This window comes from Mustela nigripes, chromosome 4 (genome assembly GCF_022355385.1).
Source record: "Mustela nigripes isolate SB6536 chromosome 4, MUSNIG.SB6536, whole genome shotgun sequence".
NCBI lineage: Eukaryota > Metazoa > Chordata > Mammalia > Carnivora > Mustelidae > Mustela > Mustela nigripes.
The window spans coordinates 106,962,884-106,986,810 of NC_081560.1; the positions used below are offsets into that span (position 1 = coordinate 106,962,884).

The following is a 23,927-nucleotide window of genomic DNA, read 5'->3' on the forward strand; positions in this document are numbered from 1 at the left end:
AGAGCAGAGAGGTTAGAGCACTTAGCCCGGGAGCATATGATTCCAAGCTCAAGCTCATGGACGCTGGCCACCTCATGGCTTCTCAGTGCTGCCCTGGGACCTGGCAGCAGAAGTTTCAATTAAAAAGTGTGGGATTCTAATCACAAGCTTTGCTCCCTCTAGTGCAGTCTCTGGACCAGAGGCCTCAGTGTCACTTGGGAGCTCCCTAGAGACATAAATTCTCAGGCCCCACCAGGGATCTCCCAAATCAGCAGCTCTGGAGGTGGAGGCAGGAGTCTGTTTCCATGAACTACAGCCCCCCAACCCCGCCCCAGTGATCCTGAAGCTCCAAGTTGGAGAAGCCGGGGTCCGGGTCACGGTCTGGCTTGGGGAGCTCTGCAGACACACAGCCCCTTGGCCCCGTCACTCTAGGGTTGGGTGGGTCACCGTTTTTGGTTTTTTTGTTTTTCAGCTCCCCAAGGAATTGCAGTAGGCCGCTGGGTGTGAGACTGGCCAGCGTCCTACAGAGAGCAGGGTCTGGTTCTGCTGGCCTCGGGTCATGTGTATGGCTTAACGAAGCCCCACTTTGTGCACCGGGTGACAAGGCAGATGTGACCGCTGAATGAGATCGTTCCCAGAGCAGCGAGCACGGTTTCTGGCCAGCTGCGGGCTCTCAGTAAAAGCGAGCTCTCACCGGACAAACCAGCAGCCTCGTCTTGCCCCCCAGGGGCTGCCCGAGCGCGGCGTAGGAGTGCTGGCAGGAGGTCTGGGATGCTGGGAAGCTTGCCCTCTGATGGGGCCTCTGAGGCCCTGTCCTGGGAAGGCCTCCCCGGGGATGTGCTCCCGTGTACTCTCTCCATGCCCATCTGGTTTGGAGCTGGCAGGAGGCTGGGCCCAGCTGTGCGTGGGGACCTGGGGGTTTCTAAGGGTACCTGAGCCTTTGTATGAATTCACGGGGCCACAGCTATCACGACGTACCCCACACTGAACAGAAGCTGATTTTCTCACAATTCTAGAAGCTAGAAGTCTGAGATCACTGGGTTCCAAGGGATCAAGGTGTTCGTTTCTTTTGAGGCCTCTGGTTGGCTAGCAGAAGGCCATCACCCTCCCTGTGTGTGTGTTCCCTGATCTTTTCCTACAAGGACTCCAGTCTCATTGGATCAGGGCCCTCCCCAGCGACCATTCACTTTGGGGAGGGATAGAACACTCTGCTTTATGACCCCCCAAATTATGTCCTTCTTATATGCAAAATACATTCACCCCATCCCAACAACCCCACAGGTCTGGATCCATTCCAGCATAACCATAAGGTCCCAAAGCTCATCTAAACATAAAGCAGGTACAGGGGAGATTAGAGGTAAGATTGTTCTAGACCGTCTCAAACCAGACAACAAGCTGAAAGAGGACTTTGATTTTGACCTCCATCTGTACTAGGTAAACTCTTCCCAGCTTATCTCTTAACGCAGGCAAGCATCCCAGGCCCAGAAAGGAAACCAGCTCCGGAGCCAGCAAGACCCTATGTGACTGACTGCCAGACGGTGACGCACCTGACCTTCACAGCCAGCTGCGTGGACCCACTGGCCTCTGTCTTGCCTTCTCCTGACAGAAACCCAGAAGTGTTTACAGCACTTCAGAGATGGTTTTTGAGATGCTAGCCTTGCCCGTGTTGGCCTCCCTGAAATCAATTCCTTCCTTGTCTCACCCCCTTTGGATTTCTTGTGTCTCTGCCTTCGACTTTGGTCAGTGGTGAGCGGCTGTACCTGGTCTGTTGGGACCCTCAGGCCAGGTACTCTTGCGCTTAGCGATCGACTTCCAAAATGTAATGATGAGTCAGGCATAGGCTCAACATCCCCAGTCCCAAGGGCAGAAATTGGGAAGAAGAAAGGGGTGAGCGTTCCACGCAAGTCCGAAACCTACCAGGGCCAATTCTGTTTGATTTTAAGGCTCCAGAATGATCTTCTTTGGCCCCAACTCTCAGCTCTGACCCACCTGGAATGGGGGCGGAGCCAGCTCTATCCCTTGGGGCCTGTGTCCTAGGTCAGTGTGGCAGGGGCAGCCCCGGGACCTCTGGGCTGCCTTCACGGTCATTCTTGTCTGCCTGAAGGAGCAGGTGGCCAGCCCTGCAGGATCCCAGCAGCCCACCGGCCGTCCTTTGTTTTGTCCTCTCTCCTGTCCCCTTGGGCTAAGCTGGCATTCTGCTGCTATAACATTCTTACAACACTTGTGATGTCTGATGGGCCCCAGCCGTCAGACGGGAGGCTCTTCCTGGATCTTCCCTGGATAAGCTCGTTTCTATTCCTGGCTGCCGTGGCCACGGCGGATCGGATCCTTAAGTGACACCCATAATCTCTTTCTCATTTTTCAAAGTGTAGACAGGCTGAGAATTTTCCGACTCTTCAAGTTCTGATTTCTTTTTCAATTTGTCTCTTTTCTCTGCCATTTGACTACAAACCGTAAGGGGAAACCAGGTCCCTCCGACCGTTTGCTCGGAAGCCAGCGGTGCACCAAGCTGGTCACTCACGCGTTCTGCTGTCCACAGGAGCTAGAACACACTCCAGCCAAGTTCACGGCCGCTTCTCGACGAGGTCTGCCTTCCTCCCACTTCCAGTCACTGGCCCCGCACGCCCATCTGTGAACGGGTCGGGAGCTCCCCAGTGTCCAGATTCGGGTGCTCTCGTGTTTGTGATGCTGCACACATCTCTCCTCTTCTCTCGAGGAGCCTCCAAAGACTTGTATTTCGTGTCTGTGTTTCCACCGACAGTTTCTTCAAGGCCATCGAGGCTCTAACATTCTTCTCGAGTCTCTTCCAGCTTCTGCACACTATCTCCTTCTGAAGCCACTTCCATACTTTTTTAAGGTATTATTGCATAACCACCCATGTCCCGGGCACCAGAATCTGCATTATTTTGCTGGGTCAGCCAAGAAAAGTACCACAGACGGGTGGCTTCTCAGCAGAAATGTATTTCCTCATAATTCTGAAGGCTCAGAGCCAGAGGTCAGGGTGTGGGCAGGGCTGGTTCCGTTAGAGGTCTTGCTCCTGGTGTGTTGACGGCCGTCTTCTCCCTGTGTCTTCATGTGACCTTCGGTGTCCTCATGTCCTCTTCTTCTTCTTCTTCTTCTTTTTTTTTTTTTTAAGATTTTTATTTATTTATTTGACAGATAAAGATCACAAGTGGGCAGAAAGGCAGGCAGAGAGAGAGAGAGAGAGGGTAAGGGAAGCAGGCTCTGCTGCGCAGAGAGCCCGATGAGGGACTCGATCCCAGAACCCTGAGACCAGGACCTGAGCTGAAGGCAGAGGCTTAAACCACTGAGCCACCCAGGTGCCCCCTCATGTCCTCTTCTTATAAGGACATGAGTCACAGTGGATTAGAGCCCCCCCCCCCCGCAATGAGCCCGTTTTAACTTTTCTCCAAATATAGTGACATCCTGCGGGATTGGGAGTCAGGACCTCAGCATGCATTTCTTGGGGATGGGGGGCATAACGGAGGCTCCACAATGAGCCTTAAACACTTATCACCTCCTAGAGCTGGTCCACACGGCGTAGTGACGGCACTCTGTGGCTGTGTCCTGCCCACCCCTCCCTGCCAACCCTTTAATATTGTCCCCACTGGAGAGACGAGGCCACACTCTCACCCTGCCTCGCTCCTGGCAGGTGGCTGTGGGGAGGGGAACGCTTAGAACTGAGAGATCTGGGGTGCCTGGGTGGCTCCGTGGGTTAAGCGTCCCGACTCTTGATTTCGGCTCAGGTCATGATCTCGGGGTTGTGGAATGGAGCCCCAGTTTGGGCTCCACACTCAGCAGGGAGTTTGCTTGAGGTTCTCTCTCCCTCTCCCTTTGCCCCTCACCTCCGCTCTCCTTTTCCCCTCACCCCTCCTCCTCCTTCCTGTGCACATGTGCGTGGGCACGTGTTCTCTCTCTCTCAAATAATTAAAAACTTTAACAAAAAAATCGAAAGGCACTTAGCTGTCCCTCTTCGGAGGCCTGTGGTGCTACTTTCGGGCCGTGTGACGGCGGCCCTCACACCTCTCACTTTCTCGCCCCCACAGTAACCTTTCATGTAGAACTCGATCTCTAACCCAGATGGCCTCGGTTCCCCAGTTCCAGGCCCCCTTCACTCTGGGGCCCACACGTGCCCACAAGCCCGCAGGGGGAGGGAGGCTCCCCTTCCGTCTCACTGCTCCCTGATGACTCCCCTGTGAAGTGAGCTAACTGTGCCCATTTCACAGACCCGGCTAAATGTGGAAATACCACATTTATCAGTGGAAGGATCATGTCTCAATGCCCTGGGCCTCACCTTTCACTCACTGAAAGTCCCCTGAGCCTTCTGGAATCGTTCCTCTGCCAGGCCTCGGGGGGCCATTGACAGCCTTTCCCGCCAGCACCAGTTGCCTGCTCCCGAGCCCCCTCCGTCCGCCGCCTGCCCCCGCTGCAGCCGTGCACCCGGGCTCCGGGCTCCCCCTAACCACCCTCTGACCCCTGGCTGTGCCCTTCACAGCTCCCGGCACCCCCCACGGGGCGAGGACGAGGACGGACAGGGCATGATCCGTGCTTCACCCCGTGCTGCGCGAGCGAACTGGACAAATGGCTTGGTTTCTGGGAGCCTCAGTTTCCTTGAGGGTGAAATGGGCAACAACCACTCTGTGGGCTGTAAAGGCTAGAGGTGACTCGGAGGGCAGCGCATTTATTTCAGGGTCTGGCGAGTTGCACGCCCTCCTGCTTCTCGCTTCTCCTCCAGCCTTCCTCCCTGTCCTTGCACTGCTATCCCGCGTGGCCACCAACAGTGGTGCTGGAGGGAGGCTACCCTCTGCTCCTTCCCCACCCCCTCTCTCCGCAGGCCTGTGGGGGAGGGGCCCACGGAGGCAGGTGGGCAGCGTGCTCCCTGCGCGTCTGGATCCGCAGTCCGCAGTCCACGCGAGGCGGACTTGGATGTGACGGGTTCCTGGACTGCAGCCGTTGGGAAATAACGCTCTCTTATCAGGGGCACTTTGACCAGATCTTTATTCTGGTTCCTCGCTCACTGGACAGTCTTCTGCTCCCTGAATTTCCCATGTGGCTCCAACAGGGACAGAAGTTGGTCAGAAAATCCCAGCCCTTTATCGCCTGCGTGTCAGAGGTTGAACCGGGTCTTGGATGTTCTGAGGAGCAGCAGCCCCTCTTCGGCCCCTTGCCCACCCCGCTGCCCAAGGCACTGACGAGCGGTTATTTCTCAAATGCGAAGTCAGTGACTAGGAGTCTCAGAGCGCTCGGCTCACGCAAGTCTGTGCTCACGGGGTGCCTCTTCCCACTTGACCTTTGGAATCAGGGCGGGAGCCCAGGTCCAGGTCAACGTCAGGTTCCCCCTCCGCTTCGCTATACCGCCCAGGCCACTTCCAGCTGATGTCGCAGCAAGGAGACAGAGCCCCTCCAGCTGAGGGAGGGTCCCAGACCACAGACATCACTCACAGATGTCATACATGCGAAGGTGCTTAGGATTCAGGGGGTCCAGAAGCTCTGATGCGAAAAAAAATGATGTCTTTATTTCCACGAACTTCCATGTGATTACAAAACTGGGAACTCTGTCACCAGTTTAGATTAAAAAAAAAGAAATCAGAGGTATTTTCATATTACATTAATTATGGCAGATTTTTCAAAATGCTGTTCATGCTCATCCCAAATTTGAAATTACGGTAGCTATTAGATGTGAGGCCTTGTTATTTAATGCACTGAGAAGCACATATTATAGAAATATTTTGATAATTGTGTCTCAGTCTAATTAGTCGTCTCCGTAATCCCAGGCCATGTGTTTCACTCATTTGAAAACCTCAGAAGAAACCCCCCGTTGCCAGCAGACATCAGGAGACCTGGAAGCCACTGCTCAGCAAGGATACAGGAATCCCGCACCCATGGGGCTGCCCGGGCCCAGCCAGCTGCTTCCAGAATTCTCTCAGGGATGGCGAATGTGGCGGGTGCGGTGGTGGCCCAGTGGGTAGCCGAGCCCTCCCTGTCCTTGCCAGCAGGACCCATGTCCGTGACCGAGGACGAGGCCCCAGGAGAGGACAGGTGGCCGTCGGCTAAGCACCCGAGTGCCGGGTTCTGGGCTGTGGGGCCTGAGAGGTCTGGGAGGGAGGGGTGCTCCCTGGGAAAGATGTGTCTTCTCTGAGGAGACAAAAGAAAGAAGGAAAAGAGGAGGGAGAAAGGAAGACAGGAGAGAAGGAGGGCGTGAGGAGGAAAGAAGGAAGGAAGGGGAGAAAGCCAGGACAAAGAGCCTGCGCGGGAGGCTCAGGCTCAGGGCTGGTCAGGCAGAAAGCTGTTCGTTTTGTTCCTGACAATGGCGAGCCCCGGGGTTGACCTGGAACCCTGTCACCTTCGGATTCCTTGTTATACCAGATAGTAAATGTCTCTTTTAATTTAAACCGCACGTAATTGCGATTTCTCACGCTCGACTCCAAGTGCTCCAGCGGACTCTTCTCCAGTTCAAGAGCAACGGGACAGCTCGTTTCCGGAAGTCAGTCAGGGAGCCCACATCGGCCACACCGAGGTCTCACGTGTCAGCCTCCGGGGGGTGACCCCCTCCCCCAGACGGTTGTCCACGCAGCACCGAGGAGGCCTGTGCCTTTCTGGGACAGTCTTTAGTCTCAACACTGCATTCAAGGTCTGGTTCAGAGTCTGGCTCCCCCGCGGGTGGAACCTGGGGGTAGGCCCACATCGTCTACTTTGCAGCCCTGTCCCACGGCGGGTCCCCAGGGGCTTAGGCAGGGGCTGCTGGGCCATCGGTCATCACTGCTTTGGGACCCTCCGATCCCACAGGTTTTTGGAAACGATATGTATCATTTGCAGCACCCATAATACAGAATATCAAATACCGAAACGTATTTTTGGTAAGTTGGTTAGGAATAAGAGTAAATTAGTCTAAGAAGAGAATTTTCTTACTTTCTTTGAGGTAGGTCCACAGGCAGAGAAGAGCAGGAGAAGAGATTTTATTATTTATTTATTTATTAAATTTTTAAAATTTATTTATTTATTTGAGAGAGAGACAGTGAGAGAGAGCACGAGAGGGGAGAAAGTCAGAGGGAGAAGCAGACTCTCCAAGGAACAGGGAGCCCGATGTGGGACTTGATCCCAGGACCCTGGGATCATGACCTGAGCTGAAGGCAGTAGCTTAACCAACTGAGCCACCCAGGCGCCCAAGAGATTTTATTTTTGTGGCTGAATATTTTTTAAAAGTGTGGAGTGGCCTGCAGAATCAAACAGCTGGGTCAGGTTACACACTTTGTTGTTAAAAAAGTTGCAAATCGGATCCTGTTCACTCCAGGCTAGAGCTCATAGAGCAGCACGCCCCCCCACCCCCATCAGTGGAAATTCTTTCTGGAGCATTCAGGAGCCCATACCTGACTCAACTACCCAGTCATGTCTCTACAAAGTCCCCACTCGGAGCCTGCAGAGCCCCCGTCCCCTTGCTTGGAGTCGAATATTTCCTGCCCTCCTGGGTCTTCAGGATGATCAGGACCACACAGAGTTTCTCAATAAATAGTGAATGAATAAACGTTTTCCTGATGCCAAAGCAGGAACCACACCAACACGCGCGCACACACACACACACGAACACACACTCCTAAAGTGCTCTGGGGGACATTGCACAATAGAGCTTTCTTGGTTTCTCAGATGTCAGGAGAACCAAGTTTTAATTAATTTATTTATTTTTAAAGATTTAATTAATTAATTTGGCAGGCACAGTGAGCGAGGGAACACAAGCAGGGGGAGTGGGAGAGAAAGAAGCAGGCTTCTGGCTGAGCAGAGAGCCCGATGCGGGGCTCGATCCTAGGACCCTGAGATCATGACCTGAGCTGAAGGCAGAGACTTAACCCACTGAGCCACCCAGGAGCCCCAAGGGCAGGCATTTTAAAAGGCTGAGCATGAGGGGGAAGGACCTCAGCCAGCCTCAGATGGAGCTGGGCGGCCCATAGCTGGTAAACAAGTATGGATTTTAAATACCATAAAAGCACTGAAAATATTTGCCCCCTCCCTCCAGCCCAGTTGGGTGGGCGGACCCCAGGCTGACTCCAGGTGAGCACTCAGGAGTGGTGTGACCTTGAGCAGGTGAGCCCTTGACCTTGAGGAGGTTAAGGGCTTCAGGCAGCAGCCTCTGGGGCCAGCTGTGGAAGGCAGGCTGTCGCACTGGCATACATGTTACTGTGAGCAGACGCAGGAACGCATTCCAGGGCTTGGCTCCGTGCCCGGCACATCATGAATACTCCACAGACAGAAACGGTACTACAAGTAAGAATAAACACCACGAGGGCCCAGCAGTAAACAGCGAATGTTTTTTAAAAGTGTGAAAAGAAATGGTCATGGAGGAGCACTTGCGTGGCTCAGTTGGTCAAGCGTCTGCCTTTAGCTCAGGTCGTGATCCCAGGGTTCTGGGATCGAGCCACATATCGGGCTCCCTGCTCAGTGGGAAGCCTGCCCCTTCTTGTGTGCCAGTCCTCTCTCTCTCTGTCAAAAAAAAAACAACCCCCCCAAAACCCAAAATCTTAAAAAAAAATGGTCATGGAGTGGGGGGCCCCAGAGAAGACAGACCGTCTCCCCACACCCCCAGATGCTAATCATCCTCCCTCCCCCCGTAACGCACCAAGAATGACTGCAGCCATTGCCAGAGAGTGTTATCTATAAAGTATCTTCTCTTTATTTAAGTTAAACAATTTTCAAGGATGGTTTCCATCTATAAAATGGACAAAGTACAAGCTCTGTACAGCAGTTCTTTTTTAAAAATCAACTGGAAAAAAAATTACCAAACTATATTTTGAATTTGCAAAACATACTCACAGAGACCATCATTTTAGCTTTGATGAAGACGTAAGAAAGACCACCACAGAGAGGACAACTAGCTTCGCCACACTTTGCTCAAAGGGCTCTTAGGAGAGAGAATCTGTACTTGTAAAAACCGGAGTGCGAGGGTGGGATCGTCCCGTTGACTAAGAAATATGCAACCACAGGAAGTCACTTTGGCACACTGTTGTCTTGTAAACATAGCTCACCTCCAGGAAACCCGCCCAGCCGCACCTCTGCTCACAAGGCCCACGGGGTCCCAGACTGCTGCACCCACTCCCCTGCACCCCTAGCTCAGGGTCGAGGAGAGACCCCAGAAGGAGCCAGGTGGGCCCGTCCTGATGGGACAGGCGCCATGAGGGTCCTGGGTGGGGTGGGGGTGTGCGAGGAAAGGACGCGTCAAGGACCCGACTCGAATTTGTTGCACATCCAAGCCAAATGTGTTTGCTGGCCATGGGGTATATTTCTGGTGAACATGGGCCGTGGCTCACAGGGGACAGGGTCTGAGAGGAGGACCCAGGTGCCCGGGCTGAGACTGCCTCCTGCCCCACCTGCACTCAACAGCCTTGCACAGGTACCCAGCCCTCTCTCCGAGGCCTCCCCGTAGTCAAGACCGGTCTCTGAGACAGGGTGTGCAGCGGTAACCCAGCCACGGCCTCCCTGTCCACTGAGCGTATGTCTGCCTACTGGGCAGAGGCCAAAAGGAAGGCAGGACAGTCCCCCAGCCACACCTCCACGCCTGATCCTGGTGACCCATAGCAAACACACATGGGCCTTTTTCAGTGAAGGAAGAAAAAACAGTAGCGCTCCCTTTTGGAAACAGGAAACAGGCAGGGAAGAGAGTGGCACTTTGCAGACTATCAGCCCAGCAGAATCTTCTGGGCCATTTCTCACTCTGTGACCTCCCGGGCCCTCCCCTCGGGGCCCAAGGAGGTGCATTTCTGACACACTTCCCACCACGCGGGGTGGCCAGCCTCTCTGAGACTGGGCGCACATGTGGAAGGGGAGAAGGAGGGAGGGCGGGGCCCCTCCGTGGGAGGCCTGGACTGCCCTGTCACCGTGGGGCCACCGCAAAGGCAAGGGAGGTTGCTGTAGGGACATTCCTGGGCATCTCTTCCTGTCATGACTTTTAGTTCCTAACAGGCTTGTGATTTATACTGACATCTGCTTCCTAACACACAAGCCTCCTGCTCTGTTCCCAGAATCCTCCATGACCAAAAGCAGGCCCCTGGGCCAGGGAGGGACCCCGTGAGCAGGCCAGATTCCAGAGCCCAGGGACCAGCTCCTGGGACACACACAGTTCGCCCCATGACAGCCCAGGACAGCTTCCTATGGTCGCCTACTGGGAGCTGGGAGCCTGGGTTTGGTTTTATTTTTTTGTTGTTTCCTAAGAGAAAAAAAAAAAATTAAAAAGACCCAAAGTAATGTTTGTCAAAAAAAATAACCCATCCTGGTTTCCAGATACCAAGGGCACAGAAAGTAGGTTCCAATACCGAGCAGTGGCTTGTAAGCTGAGCCAGTGGAGGGGCCCCCAGCACCCCAGCCTCCTGGGGCCCAGTCAGTGGCAGGGAAGCCCCCCGTGGCCCCTGTAGCACCTGCTCACTGGTGGGGCTCCGGGGTGGGGGAGGCGCTGGAGGCCACCTTCTCCCCGCCCCCAAAGGGTCCCGTCCCTCTTCCTTACGGCTGTGAACTAACTGCTTTGTGGGGAATTTACAAGATGAGGACGACCTATAGAAACCATAGGGAACTGACCGTACATTCTTTCTTTTATATATATTTATACTTACTGTCCCACCGTAGAAAGTTCCTATTCAAATAGAGCAAGTACATCATGTGGAAGAGGGGGGTCTGTGCTGGGAAGACAGCGGGAACAGAGAAGTGGGGACAGGGACGTATGACGTAATCCTGCAAAATGACTCGGGTCACCGTTGCAGAAACCAGACATGATTTCGATGGGATCAAAAATGGAGATTTCCAGAGTGTTCCTCACGGTGACACAGCAGCGATGCCCCTTCTGCTCTCCCTGTGCCGCGCTGGGGCCCGCGCCTCGGCCGTCCCTGGGGGGTCGCTGTGGGCAGAGGGAGGGGGCGGCCTCCGAAAGGGGGCCCAGCTGCCTCCCATGGGACGAGGAGAGCGGGTCTCTTTCCCAGCCTCTTCGGCGTCCACCCAGGCCCCGTGCCTCGCACACGTTCTCTGACGTTCCGACCATGATGGAATACTGAGGTATATAGTTTCGCAGAAAGTTCAAGAAACATAATCGAAAACAGGATCTCCAAACTCAGCCGGCCGGTGTGGGGGCCCGGTGGGGGCCGCCTGGCGGGCTCTCCTACTGCTGCAGGTTGAGCGTGAACTTCCACTGCTGAGACAGGGCGGGGCCGCACACCTCCACGCTCAGGCCCCCGCTCTTGGCCGCGCGGCTGTCCAGGCACAGGTTGCTGCCCACGTGCCGCAGCTTGGAGTTGCCCTCGATCTGCTCCCATTTCTGCAGGAGACAGGAGAGGGCCTTACGGTCATAGCGCACACAAGACGGAAGGGGACAGACCCATGGGCAGGGTCTCCTAACTATATGAAGAGCAAAAACGCCAAGCCTTTTTTTCTTTTTTGGTGGTGGGGGGCGGATCTTGGATCACAACAGAGGAGTTAGCCACTGCGCCAAGACCAAGCAGCCCCGGGGCCGGCTGAGCATCCGGGAAACAAACCTGTGCTCTCTGCCGGGCTCGCAACTCCAAACCTCCACTCTGTGCCTGCCAGGGCCTGAGTGTCCTGCCCCACCCCTCATCCAAGCTCCAGCACTCTGGGCACCTGCCCATCCTCGGTCAGTAACCCGAGAACTGGAGCTAGAGTGCCTCCTGGGGAGATGTGCATTCATCCACAAGAAGGCCTCATCTGATGCTATTTTGCCTCCAGAGGAGCCCTAGGAAGCTGAGTCAGCTCAAAGAGGACCCCGATCCCGCCCCTGGCTCCTGGAAGGCAGCCCCGCTTGGAGGCTGTCACCTGGCAGCACTTCCACACTCCCACTTAGGGTCTCGGGCTCAATTAAACCAGGGGAACAGTGTCAGCCAGCCGAGAGGGAAAGAGATGCCTGAGTGGACAGAATTACCATGTTGAGGAACCCGTTTCTATACTGTCTGTTCTCTCTGCGAGTCTGTGAGCTCCTTGGTGGGTCTGAGAAACCTGTCTCAGCCACTCCGGGGCCCCCGGCACGCTGCACGGCAGGGACCGAGCAATATTTGCTGAGTTCCAAATGCAACTCCTGTGAGCACAGGGCCTGACATCTCCTTATCCGAACGTGTATGCCCTCCCCACAACCAAGATCAACCCCAACAACCAACCCACCCTCAACTGACCAGCTAACCACACTCAGTCAACCAACTCACCAATTCACCAACCGATCCGCCAACCAAACAAGAAAGAAAACAAAGCCCACAGCCTTGCCTAAATGAAGTCTAAGCCCCCCCCTGCTGTTTACCCCATGTAAAAGTCTATTTGTTCTTTAAACGAAAAAAAAAAAGATCACACTTTTTTCTCCCCAAAGCTCTCCTTTCATTAATAGAGTCTGTGATTCTAATTAATTTTTTACACTGTGTGCACTCAAGCTCCTTTCCATAAGTATTTCTGCAAATCCTTTTGACACCACGGAATTGAATTCACCTCCTCTTGCCTCCCCTTCCCGATTCAGCAAATGCACACACAACACGAACACACACACGTGCCCGGAAACCAAACAGTCCAGCTGGCAAGAAGGTGCGGCTTTGAGATAAAATTAGCTGAGGGGCCTCCTCTCAGAGGGCAAGTGGATGGGGGCAAGGAGGCAGAGCAGGCAGAGAGGAACCCGGCACCCCGAGAACCGGCCTTCTGCGCGAGAACAGGATGCTGGGATGTTCTCACGGGGGCCCTGTGATACTCACTCAGGCCACTGCAAACCCAGAGCTTCTGCCAACAGTGAAATTCAGGGCAATCAGCTGAGCACAGGGAGGTCACGGCTGCCTGCCCGTCATCCCTCCTTTCTGGCTCCCTGGCTGTCAGTCAGTCCTCACTCGGGCTTCTGCTGTTGTCACGTAAAGTGTGTCTGTGGTGCAGACAGCCCTGTGCTGCTCTGAGTGGCCAGGAATCAGGCTTGACAAAGAATATGGAATGAATGGAATCTGATTCCCTTCTCTGGAGCGGCTCTGCCTGTCAGGTGTCAAAGCCTCAGCTAAATGGAAGGTCTTTAAAAAAAATAATCCAACTCCAGCTCTGTCTCTAATCAGGGGTCGGATTTCTGGGCCCTTAAGGCTCTGCTGGAACAGGACCACAGGGCTCCGCACCTGGTGAGGTCTCAGGGTCAGAGGAGCTGCCTGCAGGACACTCCCTTCCCCTGGTGGGAGCCTCTCCGTGGCACCCTATGCTTCCCAAGAACCGGGATCGCACCAGGAACACCTGTCCGCTCTGGAAATGAGGTGAGCTCCTACTGAATGAACTCCTCTAGGGGTTCAAGCGTCCATCAGAAGCCAGGCTGGAGTTCCACAGAGCCGGGGACAGACCCCACAACCACGCCAGGGATGGACAGATGCAAGTACTTCCCTGAAGCCAGGGACCTGGTCGCGGCCTGCGTCCTCCCAGGTGACATCGGAGAGATGCTGACTCCGTGGGTCCCACCTCTCCTTTGGTAAAATGTCTCGGACAAGAAGCCCACTCAGGCTCCGGGCTGTGGTTGGCTCTGTGCCTCCATTTCTCTACATCTATGTATTCCATAAAAAGGGACCATACAGAGACAAGCCAGTGCTCCCCACGGTGGCATGTCGGAAGGTATAAATCCGCAGACACTTGGGAAAGAGAGAGTGTGTGTATGTGTATGAGGTCTCACCCACTTGAACTTCCTCGTTTAGCATTTTTGCAAATTTAAAAAGCAGAAAATTTAATGAATAAATAAGAACAGGCAATTTTTCTTTGAAATACCCGGTAGAGTGGAAAGAACGAGAACGTCACCAGAAATAAGCAACAGCCGACTGGTGGCTGACGAGAGAGGTGTGTCGCTAGGTCTTTTCTTCGGGGCCGTGGGTTCATCAGTACAGGGAGTGAATCAGAATGAAAACACCTTCCTTCGGTGACACGGTGATGAAGCTTGCTTTCTCTTCTAGTACTTATCTGTACTTATCTGTAGGTCAGTGCTGTGCTAACTTCTCGGCGGGTTTTGCGTCTGGGCCGAGGTCCCCACCTGCCGTAGTCTCTCCCACCCCCCAAGGCCGCACACCTGCGTGGCCCCCTGTGCTTCTGCTTCTGTGGAGAAGCCATGAGCCGGCAGGGCCTCCCTGCTCCTGGGCCTGAGGTCTGCGCCTCCACTCGCCAGGGATGTGAGGAGGCAGAACGCGGTGGGCTTCCCGTGGTCATGGCCAGCACTCAGACCAGCTCACGCATTGCCACCCGCCTCTCTCCCGTGTTCGCCAGCACCACCAGACACACACTCTCAGGACACGCACGTACGAGGGGCTGCTACAAAGAAGGACTGGAGAAGGGACTAGCGGCTCCGCTTACCTGCACAGCGGGGAGGAGGAACTGACCTGGAGGTGCTGAGGTCCCTACCTAGTGAAGGTGCTTCCAGACCCTCGTAGGAGCAGAACTCACAAATGTGGCCCCTTCCCCTCAGTTTCGCTGGAGGGTGAGGCACAGACAGAAGCAGATCAATCAAGAAGCTGTGGAAGGGGGCGGCCAGCTGGACCTCCGACTCTTTGATTTCGGCTTGGATCATGATCTTGGGGTCACGGGATCGAGCCCCGTGTCGGGCTGCACGCTGGGCAGGGAGTCTGCTTGCCAGTCTCCGTCTGCCTCTGCCCCTCCCCCTGCTCTCTTTCTCTCTCTAAAAAAAGTGAATGAATCTTTGGAGAAAATAAGTTATGGAGAGACATACCCCGGGATGAGGGCACTCACGGAGCTGCCCAGGACCATGCACATCCCGCACGCAGCGTGAGCACTCCGACCCCACGTTTGCCCGGCACGGGGCTCATGGATACCTGCCACCAGCCAGGAGCTTCCTAGCTTGGTGGTAGACGGCGGCCGACCAGAGCCGAGGTCCAACAGGGCAGCCCGATGGGACAAAGGAGCAGGTGGTCGAGGCCACAGGGGGCACGCGGGAAGGCTGGGCTGAGGGGCAGGGGCGCCCTACCTGTCTGGTGTCGTTCTCTCGGCAGCCCTGCAGCTTTACAACAGAGCCCGGCGCCCGGTCCACCACCGTCAGGCACAAGTCCATGTGTTTCACTGACTTCTCCTTCGTCAAGGCCCATTCCTGGAACACAGCGCAGGGGGTCAGGGCCGCACCACGCACAGGGTGGAGTGACGGGGCTCGAGAGGGACAGGGTCCTGCCGCCGAGCAGAGATCCCGAGCCCCCCTAGCCGCCTCAGGGCCGACACGTGACTTCTTGCTGAAGTGCAGGTCTCCACCTGGACATGCCAGGGCTGGGGGGTGGGAGTGGGGGGCTGCCCAGGGCAGCGCCAAGTTCACCGACTGACGTGGCAAAAGCGCTCGGAGAACACGAGTAACTAAGATAAACGGTATGAACGGTTTCAGCCCGGAGCGCGTGTCTGAGCGCCACACCCAGGGCTCTACCATGGACTGGGAGCTGGGAACACGGCGGCCCACGTGTGGATCCCCCAAGGCGGACAGGTCAGGGTCGATGTTCCCGCCTGCATCATTTTGGAAAGACTCTGCCCCCCTGCAGTGTGGCTTGGAAACAGCCTTTACGAATGTGGATTGTAATGTGTGAAGATGGAAATTACACATGGAGCGTGTAGCGAAATACGCAGCATGCGGCCTCACTGCGCAGTGAGCTGGTTTGCTGACACTCCCTAAGGCCTGAGCTCCCTAGGGACGGATGTGGGTATTTACACACACATACCTCGTGCCAACACCAGGCGCCCACACTACGCCCCATGAGAAACTGTTATTACCCCATCTCAGAGATGGAAAACTGAGCCAGAGAGTGCTAAAATAACTTGCTTATGATTTTTACAACACACACACACACACACACTAAGGGCTGAGAGCACGACCACTTATAGGACACTCTAAAAGGACAGGACGGGGGAACATGGAGAAGATGGGTGAGGAAGCACGAGGCCCCAGGCAGAAGGTTCTCGGAGGGGCCACGGGTGGGACAGGAGGAGACAGCTTCCAACCTCCACTCTAGGACCCGACCCTTTCAAATGGGTCAATTCCCAAGTGAGCCTTCAGGACCCAGAAGCAGCCAGGCAACTTCCAACCCAGAGTTCCACCGGGACACACTCCCTACCAGCGTATGTCTTTCTGCTCTCTGCCCAGGAAAGCTGCTACGACTCAGCCATCCTTCCTGTGACGGTCCACGGTGTCCCGAGATGCCTCAGGTGCCCTCCCAGGGCCTGACCCACGGCCGTGAACAGTCAGGCAAGGCCCTGACCTCCCGGGGCTGGCTCTCCAGCGGGGAGAAAGGCTCACCCACGGATAATGTACACGGATAATTAAATGCAACAGAGAAATTATTTTTCTTTCTTTTTTCTGTTCTCAGGGGACAGAGGTAAGGGAGGGAATAAATTACCTTTTAAAGGAGCCTCACTGTTCAGTGCCCCAGTCACCTTGGAACAGATGATCTGCCCGAGACAGGCCGCCAGTCTGGGCTCCGGAGAAGCCCCCTGGGCTGTTGGCAGCTTCCTCCTCTCCTAGCAGGGAGGCAGACTGGGACCGGGCTGCCTCCTTTTCTTTGGCTTCACTGTTCTCACCTTTTAATGACTGTTTCGCAAAGTGTGTTCCTGGAGGGATTCTGTGAGAAGTCTGTCTCAGGTCAAGTAAGTTTGGGGAACAGTGAGTTTGGGCCACGTGTCTTTCTGCGAAGTCAAACATAGGCTCTCCGAGGCCCTGGAAGGCTGAGCATGGAAGAACCTGCTCTCACTGTTTTCCTCAGCCTCTCTCAGACTGGAGAGCATGAAGCCCTGTCGCATCTGTCCCCATCGGTCCCTGGCAGTGAGCTCTGCAGAGCATTCTCTGGGAAGGGCCCCACGCCGCCCTTGAGGGTTGATTCCAACTTACCGTCAGGCTGTACCCCCCACAGCCAGTGCCTCCGAGGTCCCAACGGGCACTCAAGAGTCACCTGTATCCCAGGGTGGCATTCGATGCCCCCCAGGAAGGAGCACGCGCACCCCACCTTTCAGTCACTGAGATACGCATCGTGCCTCCAGCGCGGCTCGCGTGAAGTACCGGAACGAACCCGCCCCCACTCGTGGGTAAGCTTCTAGATGCTTCTTGGAAGCAGATGTCTAAAAGACACTGGAAGGGTTGCAGATACTCAGGGAAAGCTCACGTACAAATGTTTCTACAACCTCCTTGCTATTGTGTGTTTAATTATTTTACAGCAGACTTTACACTGAATTCCAGGAAAACTAATTCAGCTGTGCAAACAACAGAGCTGGCTGCCACTTTGTTCTTCTGTTGCATTTCAATGATCTGAATTTGTAAAATAAAGTTCATAAATATTTAAGAATTGCTTTTTTGAGCTGCCACTCTTAAAAAAGCACGGCCATTAATTTCCCCGTTTCCTGGGTGTCTGCTGAGGCTCCGCCAGAAACCAGATAAGAAGGACGGTGTCTACAGTTAGGAAACGCCACTTACCCTCTCATTTCTCACCCAGGCGGCCCAGCACTCAAACAACATTGCTTTCCATCGGTACGGACGGGCCTCCTCATGGGAGGGTCACGCGTCGGCACACCCGTGAGCAGCACGCCTGAGCCCAGGCCTCCTGCTGCCTCGGATCCTCGCTGCCCGATGTGGTGGCCACCACCCACCTTGGCTGAACACCTGACCTCCTCTGTCACACCGGCTGCATTCTGAGTGCTCTGCGGCCACACGCGGTCCGTGAGAACCTCACCGGGTGTTGCAGATGGAGGACATTCTCAGCAGACCGGGCAAGGCTGCTGGGGCTGGTCTAGGCTGCTCTCTAGGCCACAGGCTGGTCCACGGAGGAACGTGGGCCCCCAGGGTGTGGGAGAAACCCGTCGCCCACTGGTGTGGCCTCCGCTAGAAAACCCTCATGGTGCAGTGGCTTGTTCAGAATCACCTGCCTGGGGAGATTTCACAAACCCCAATGCTCTGGGACTTCAGGCCGATAAAATCAGGCTCTCTGGATGGGGGACCTGACATCAGAATTTCCGGAAAGCTCTCGGGGTGATTCCAGCACAAACCCACAGGAAGCAGGCTGAGATGGTAGAAACCTGCTCCCTGGACAGGCAAGACTGGGTGCTCCCGTCCAGGGTCCCCGAGCGCCCCACAGCTGGCCCAGCGAGGACTCCGCAGACATCTGCTGTGGGGAGGGAAAGCTCCTCCGGCCCAGTGTGAGAACAGCCAGGGTCTCACAAGGGCAAAAGGCAAAAAAAGAGGGAACGGAATGCTCTGCACAGGCCATACTGTTTGCTCTCCCTGGCAGCCCCAGGCACAGCACTGGGACAGCCCAAGTCTGGGCGTGGCCATGGCCCAGCACCGTCAGCCCCGCACACAGCCCAGCACACAGCCGGGAGCTCCGGGTGGCCTCCTGCACCATCCCAATCTCCTCCTCCCCCACACACGGCACCCTGAGGGCAGCTCATCATCAATCAACTCCTGTGCCTACGAACAAGGGGACTATAACCAGGACAGCTGTGAGAAAAAAAGGGGGAGCTATGCAAAACCGCGCAGGGGACGGGCCTGAGGGAGCCATGTGCCCGGCAGGCCAGGCTGATCGGCCTCCCCATGGGCTTGCAGAGCGGGGCTCGTGGGCTCAGAGACCAGCCTGGAGGCAGGATCTGGGGATCCAGAGCCACGGCCACCAGTCATCACAGGTGGGGGCGACCACGCAGACCACGGAAGCTTTTGTGACCAGCCACGGGGTAAAAGGTACCATCCATCCCCGAGGCCGTGCAACATGGGCAAGAGCCACACACGGCACCCAGGACCGAAGCTGGTGCCTGGGGAGGGCAGGGTGGGGGCAGCGGGAAATCCCTATCGGCCACCGTACATACCTTCCAAATGCATGGAGTCAGCACTGGTCAGAGCTGCTGTAAGGGAGGACCCCGTAATGGTCACTGAATCATCAGAACGTTGCACACGTGACCGAGGGGAAACCCCGGTGACTAACCGGGGGCAGGGTGAGGCCAGCCTGGGACAGGAACAAGTCTAACAATGGAGACGGCAGGTAACGTGGGGCCGCGCCGCCTCTGAATCCTGACCCACAGACCGGTGCATTAGCCAAATTCTGAATTTCGGCCACGAAGACCAGAAGCGCCCCAGGGCTTAGCAGGCCCAGGAGCACGGCCCTGCTTCCGGAGACTCATTGGATCCACTGTGTTCCAGGCCATCCAAAGCTTCCCTTTTTGGAAGGCAGCACTTCGGCTTGTATTTTCATTCCGGCTTGGCCCGAGACAGATAAAACCCCACGTCTCCCGGCGCCCTCAGCCTCCGCCTCACACCAAAGCCCCAGTCCTCCTTGCGCTGCGTCCCTGCATGGCTTCCTGCAGGCAGACCTGCGCCATGTGCCACTGCCGTGCGCATCGGTGGGACCCCAAGCCACGTGGTCCCCAGCAGAAAGCGGAACCACAGTGTTTCAATTTTAGTATATGCGCTGCCGAAGTGAGCACCCACGGTGAGTTTCAGACAGAAGGCCTGACAAGGACACGCAGAGACACTCTTGGCAGGCACGGCGTCCTCTGTCCCTCCTATCCCCACCCAACAAACCTGGCCTGACTCGAGTCTTCTCTCCTACTCTACTTCTTTCCTACTTAGACCTTTTCCTTCTGGCCGACTCCTAATACCTCCTAACATTTTGAAATACTCAAAATCCACAAACCAGGCTGCACCCCGAGGCTGGTTGGGGGCTCACTCCAAGCTCACAGCCTGTCCCCGGGGAGCACTTGCGGGACCGAGAGGCCAGGCTCTGAGGACAGAGGTGAGACCCTGGGAGCCCGGGAGTGGCATGTCTGCGCTGGGCCAGCCCTGGCCGCCACCTGAAGCCGCCTCCACCTCCCTTGTCTAACTGAGGATGTCCAGACCGGTCCAAACAACTGTTAAGATGACATCACCAAGTGAAGAGAGGGGATGAAACATCTGGGGGTCGCAGTCCACCCAGATACTCCCTGGGGGGATTAGGAACAACCAACTTTATGTAAAAGCAGGTGCCCTCTCTTAAAGAGAGTTCTATTTAAAGGAGGTTTTGTGATCAGTAAATCTGGGAAACACTTAGTTAATCCCCCATCCCCCAATGGCCCCATTTAAACTGTAGGTCCTCAGAGAGCTTGGCACATTCTCAAGGAAATAAGAATACCTAGCATGACCCAGAGACTCTTCTGGGTGCAAAGCCCACATTTTACCAAATACCTATCTTTTTTTAAGGGAAAACTGCTATTCTAGAACATTGTCTTCTGGAACATATAGGCCATGTTAGGCCCAACAGGCCTTTACTTCTCTGTTTTATTTTCAGTGAGGACAAGAAGGTGTGGGGCTTTATGCATCCAGGACAAGCTGTGTGTGTGTGTCAGACTGAAGCTAGTAATTGTTAATATTCTCTACCTAAGCCTGTGTTATCTAATAGGCAGGGGCCGATAATGACTCTGGCGGCAGCTGCAGGGTCCGTGCCTATTAAAACTGGGGCCTGAGCAGGTGTTTATGAGCTAGTTGGACACCAGACACAGATGGGGACACAGAACAGGTGCTCTGGGCACAAGCACATGCCACAGGGATGACAGAGGTGGTGGCAAGATGAGGAGGAAGAGGAGGAAGGCCACCAGCCCTGCAGGCCTGCCTTGATGAGAGATGCTGGATGTCGGTGGTGACCGCAGTGTCCCTTGCTGTGGTGCAGAGGCCGGCCCGAGCCGATGGCAGGCTCCACGCATCGCTCAAGATCTGGCACATCCCACCCCGAGCCTGGGGCTGCCTGCCTGTGGGTGACCAGCCGGGGCCGCAGGCTACCTTAGACACCATGGGTCACAGGAGAAGCAGCAGCAGGGACTTGCAAGCTCGGGGCCTGCCCCTGCAGGGGCTGCAGCCCACCCCCCACACATACCTGGTTCCCCCCTGCATTGTGACACTCGTAGACTCCAACGACACCATCCGCAAAATGTCCTAAAGTGTCCAGGCAGTTGGTTCCCTGCTGCAAGGCCCCAAAAGCTATATCCTGGTGGTCAGGGACCCTGGAAAGCAAGAGGAGAACCATCTGCTTAATTCCACAGGTCCCCCAACTCCCACCGTGCACCCCCTTACTCGGCGAGTCCGTCTCTGGCAGCAGGAACCCTGAGAGGAGAGGGACCCCTCCCACAGGCGGGCTGTGTCAGCAGGGCAGCATTTCTCGAATGCCCTGGATTTCTAACCCGGAGTGAAGACTTCAAGCTGGAGAAGCATTCTTTCCGTACCAGGAAAACGTTTCTGGAAAGGAAAAGCTCCTCCACTCCTCACTGTCAGCCTGTTGGAAGTTCTTCAGAAAAGTAATTCATGAGGTGAGACCCCACGGCCCTGGGCTTTCCGGCAGACTTGGGATCTGACCTTTTTCTGGCAGAGGGGAGAACCCGCGTGGCTGTGTCTGGCAGCCAGCCACCGACAGAACTGGCACGTGTGGGCGGGGCCACATGCCTCAGGATTCCACCCGGGGCTGTGCTCGGCCTGGGCCCCACACCTGCTGTGCCATCTCTCGCTGTCCTCCCAAACCGCGGACCCTACTGCACAGCAACTGTGAAGCAGATCTGTTCCAAGTATCACGGAACACGTTTCACTGCAAGCACGTGGAGCCCAGGGCCCAGGGCACGGGGTTGGGGGGCGCCCAGTGAGTAGCAGTGTGCGCTACAAACACACATGAATGTCAGGTCGGTGTCTCCCCTGCCGGGCACGGATGGGGGTGTCAGCATCCCCTGCCAGTGTGGGACTCAGTGTTCTAGACAAGTGGCACAGGCCCCCAGCACCCCACAGCAGGGGTATGCGAAGCTGCACTCACTCTGGCTGGTAGCACTACCCACCACATTACAGATGACCATGACGGCAAAAGCACAGTGGTCCCCATGACGGGGCTGCAGGCCATAGTGGGAAGTGCCGCGCGGGCTGGGCGAGAGACAATGAGCAGCGGCTGCCCGCGGGTGACCAAGTCTGCTCTCGGGCCTCAGAGCAAGCCGCCTGACACAGACAGGGCCCAAGGGAGGAGGAGGCCTGCTGTCCCCACTGCTGGGGGACAGCTGGATGGCTGTGAAGAGCAGCTGGGAGGCACAGCTGCGTTAGGGAACGCTCAAACAAACCTTGGGGACAAAGGGCTCTGAAGGAGCCGTTAGCCTGAAGGATAACGGTGGTGACTCCAGCTGCCCCTGCGTGGGAGCAACGCCATCGCTGGGAAAGGAGGAATGTGCCACGTTAAAGCAAAACCCGTCTGGCAATCCCTTTACGAGGATGACGTTCGGATGGGTCCCGAAACCCGCAGACCTGCAGGCCTCTGAGGAGGGTCTCAAGGGCTCCCCAAGGGAGCGGAGCGGCCATTAGCCCAAGAGGAAGCAGCGGGTGTAGACAGAAGCCACAGAAGAGCACTTCTGCCACCAGGAAGTCTCCCGGAGGGAAGCGGGGCCCGGTGTTAGTGCCCGACGCAGCCTGGAGGCAGGGGTCTGGTCTCCAGGCTCTGCTGGGTACTGCCCTCTGTTCACAGGACCACAGGATGGGCACCGGCATCCGGGCAGCAGGAGCGAAGCGGGAGGGTGGTAGAGGGGCATGGAGCGGATTCATTCTCTGGTCTCTGCGTGTCAGCGCTGCGCGCGGCTCCAGCGCAGGGAGGCCGGGCAGAGGCACCTGCTGCACAGGGAGGGCCTGGAGCCGGGGTGGGGGGGCTGGGCACTGCCCCTTGGGCCACTTACAGAGAGGGTGAGACAACAGCCCTTGTCCTCTAGCCAATAGGGCGTGAGCTAAACGAGGTGCCACCTGGGACTGTTTCCGCCTCTGGAGAACAGGAAGGTCACCCAGCAGGAGGCCACCATTCGGGGAGCACTTCTCAGCAGTGCTTAGGGACAGCTGCGGGGTGAGGACACACAGCTCTTGCTGGAAGCCCCAGCTCCTGGCCTCTCACCAGGGCCACAAGCTTAACTTGGTCACCTCTCAGGGCCTCCTGCCTCTGACATTCATGGCTCCTAAGCCCTCGCAGAGCAAGGCCCCGACCCCCCGCAGTTTACTTACCTTAGCTCCGGGTAGACGTTTTCCAGGTACCACTTGAAAGTCTTGCAGCTAAGTTTCTTCCTGAGCTCCAGTCGGCTCTGAATACTGGAAAAGAGGGAAACAAGATTCCTTCACCAATTTCGAGAACGGACAATCTCCTTACATCATATCTGGAAAGCTGCTGAGGGGAAGAGGACAGAGGCAGACAGTGGAGCTTGGACCATCCATGCTCCTGTCCCCACGGCCCTGGCCCACCTCCCACATGCCTCCTGCCTTGGGCCCTTGCCCAGCCTTGAGCAGAGGCCCCTGCTCTGAAGCCTGGGCGATGGTTCTCACCTCAGGCAGCAGGATGGTTCGTGGGGTGTGGGCTGAGCACAGGCTCCCCCACCCCCCGCCAGGATCCCGAGCAAAGTGGCAGGAGAGGCTCAAGTGACACTCACTTTCCATAAGGAACGTTTCTGGCGGAAGGCACTGCTGCGTAATAGAAATTTTTGTATTCGTCCATCCAGACCTCTGCTGCCCGGCGGGTGTTTCTAGAAACAAAATAAGGATTCTTGAGCTGGGATTTGCCTTCTTTCCGTCAGCGTCACTCTGTGTGCACTTGTCTGCTTTGAGGGCTACTTGGGAAGGGCCCCCGAGGTGGGCAGGCAGCGGTGGCACGGACGCAGAGAGCAGGCTGTCCCCGCTCAGCACCCAGACTGGTGGGTAGTGGGCAGTCAGCGGGTGCTTACTGAGCAAACGGAATTCGCCTTCTCGTCTTTTACAGAAACAGATTGTCAAAGAGCAAAAGGCAGTTAGACCTGCAGCACAGGCAGGTCCTGGGAGGAAAAGACTCAGGCTGGACCAGCAAGAAGGATACAGGGCATCACCACGGTAACCTGCATCATGTACGCATGGGCGGTTGGCACAGGGGAGGACAGCCAAGGAATCCTTGGCCTCTGCAGCCCTCCTCATCATGGCTGCAACGTGACTAGACAGCTCTGGGGAAAAGGTAAAA

At 56.0% G+C, this 23,927-nt stretch overlaps 1 protein-coding gene across 1 annotated transcript in view; it reads right to left on the reverse strand.

Moving 5' to 3' along the window:
* Positions 1-8,616: 8,616 nt before the first annotated feature.
* GALNT2 (polypeptide N-acetylgalactosaminyltransferase 2) overlaps positions 8,617-23,927 on the reverse strand; it is a 180,204-nt gene continuing 164,893 nt past the window's right edge. Inside the window, exons 12-16 of the mRNA XM_059397251.1 lie at positions 23,371-23,463; positions 22,952-23,035; positions 20,817-20,943; positions 14,927-15,046; positions 8,617-11,266 (exon numbers count right to left, since the gene is read on the reverse strand). Of these exons, the coding sequence (XP_059253234.1) occupies positions 11,111-11,266; positions 14,927-15,046; positions 20,817-20,943; positions 22,952-23,035; positions 23,371-23,463 (580 nt within the window). The 3' untranslated portion in view covers positions 8,617-11,110. The remainder of the gene's footprint in view (positions 11,267-14,926; positions 15,047-20,816; positions 20,944-22,951; positions 23,036-23,370; positions 23,464-23,927) is intronic.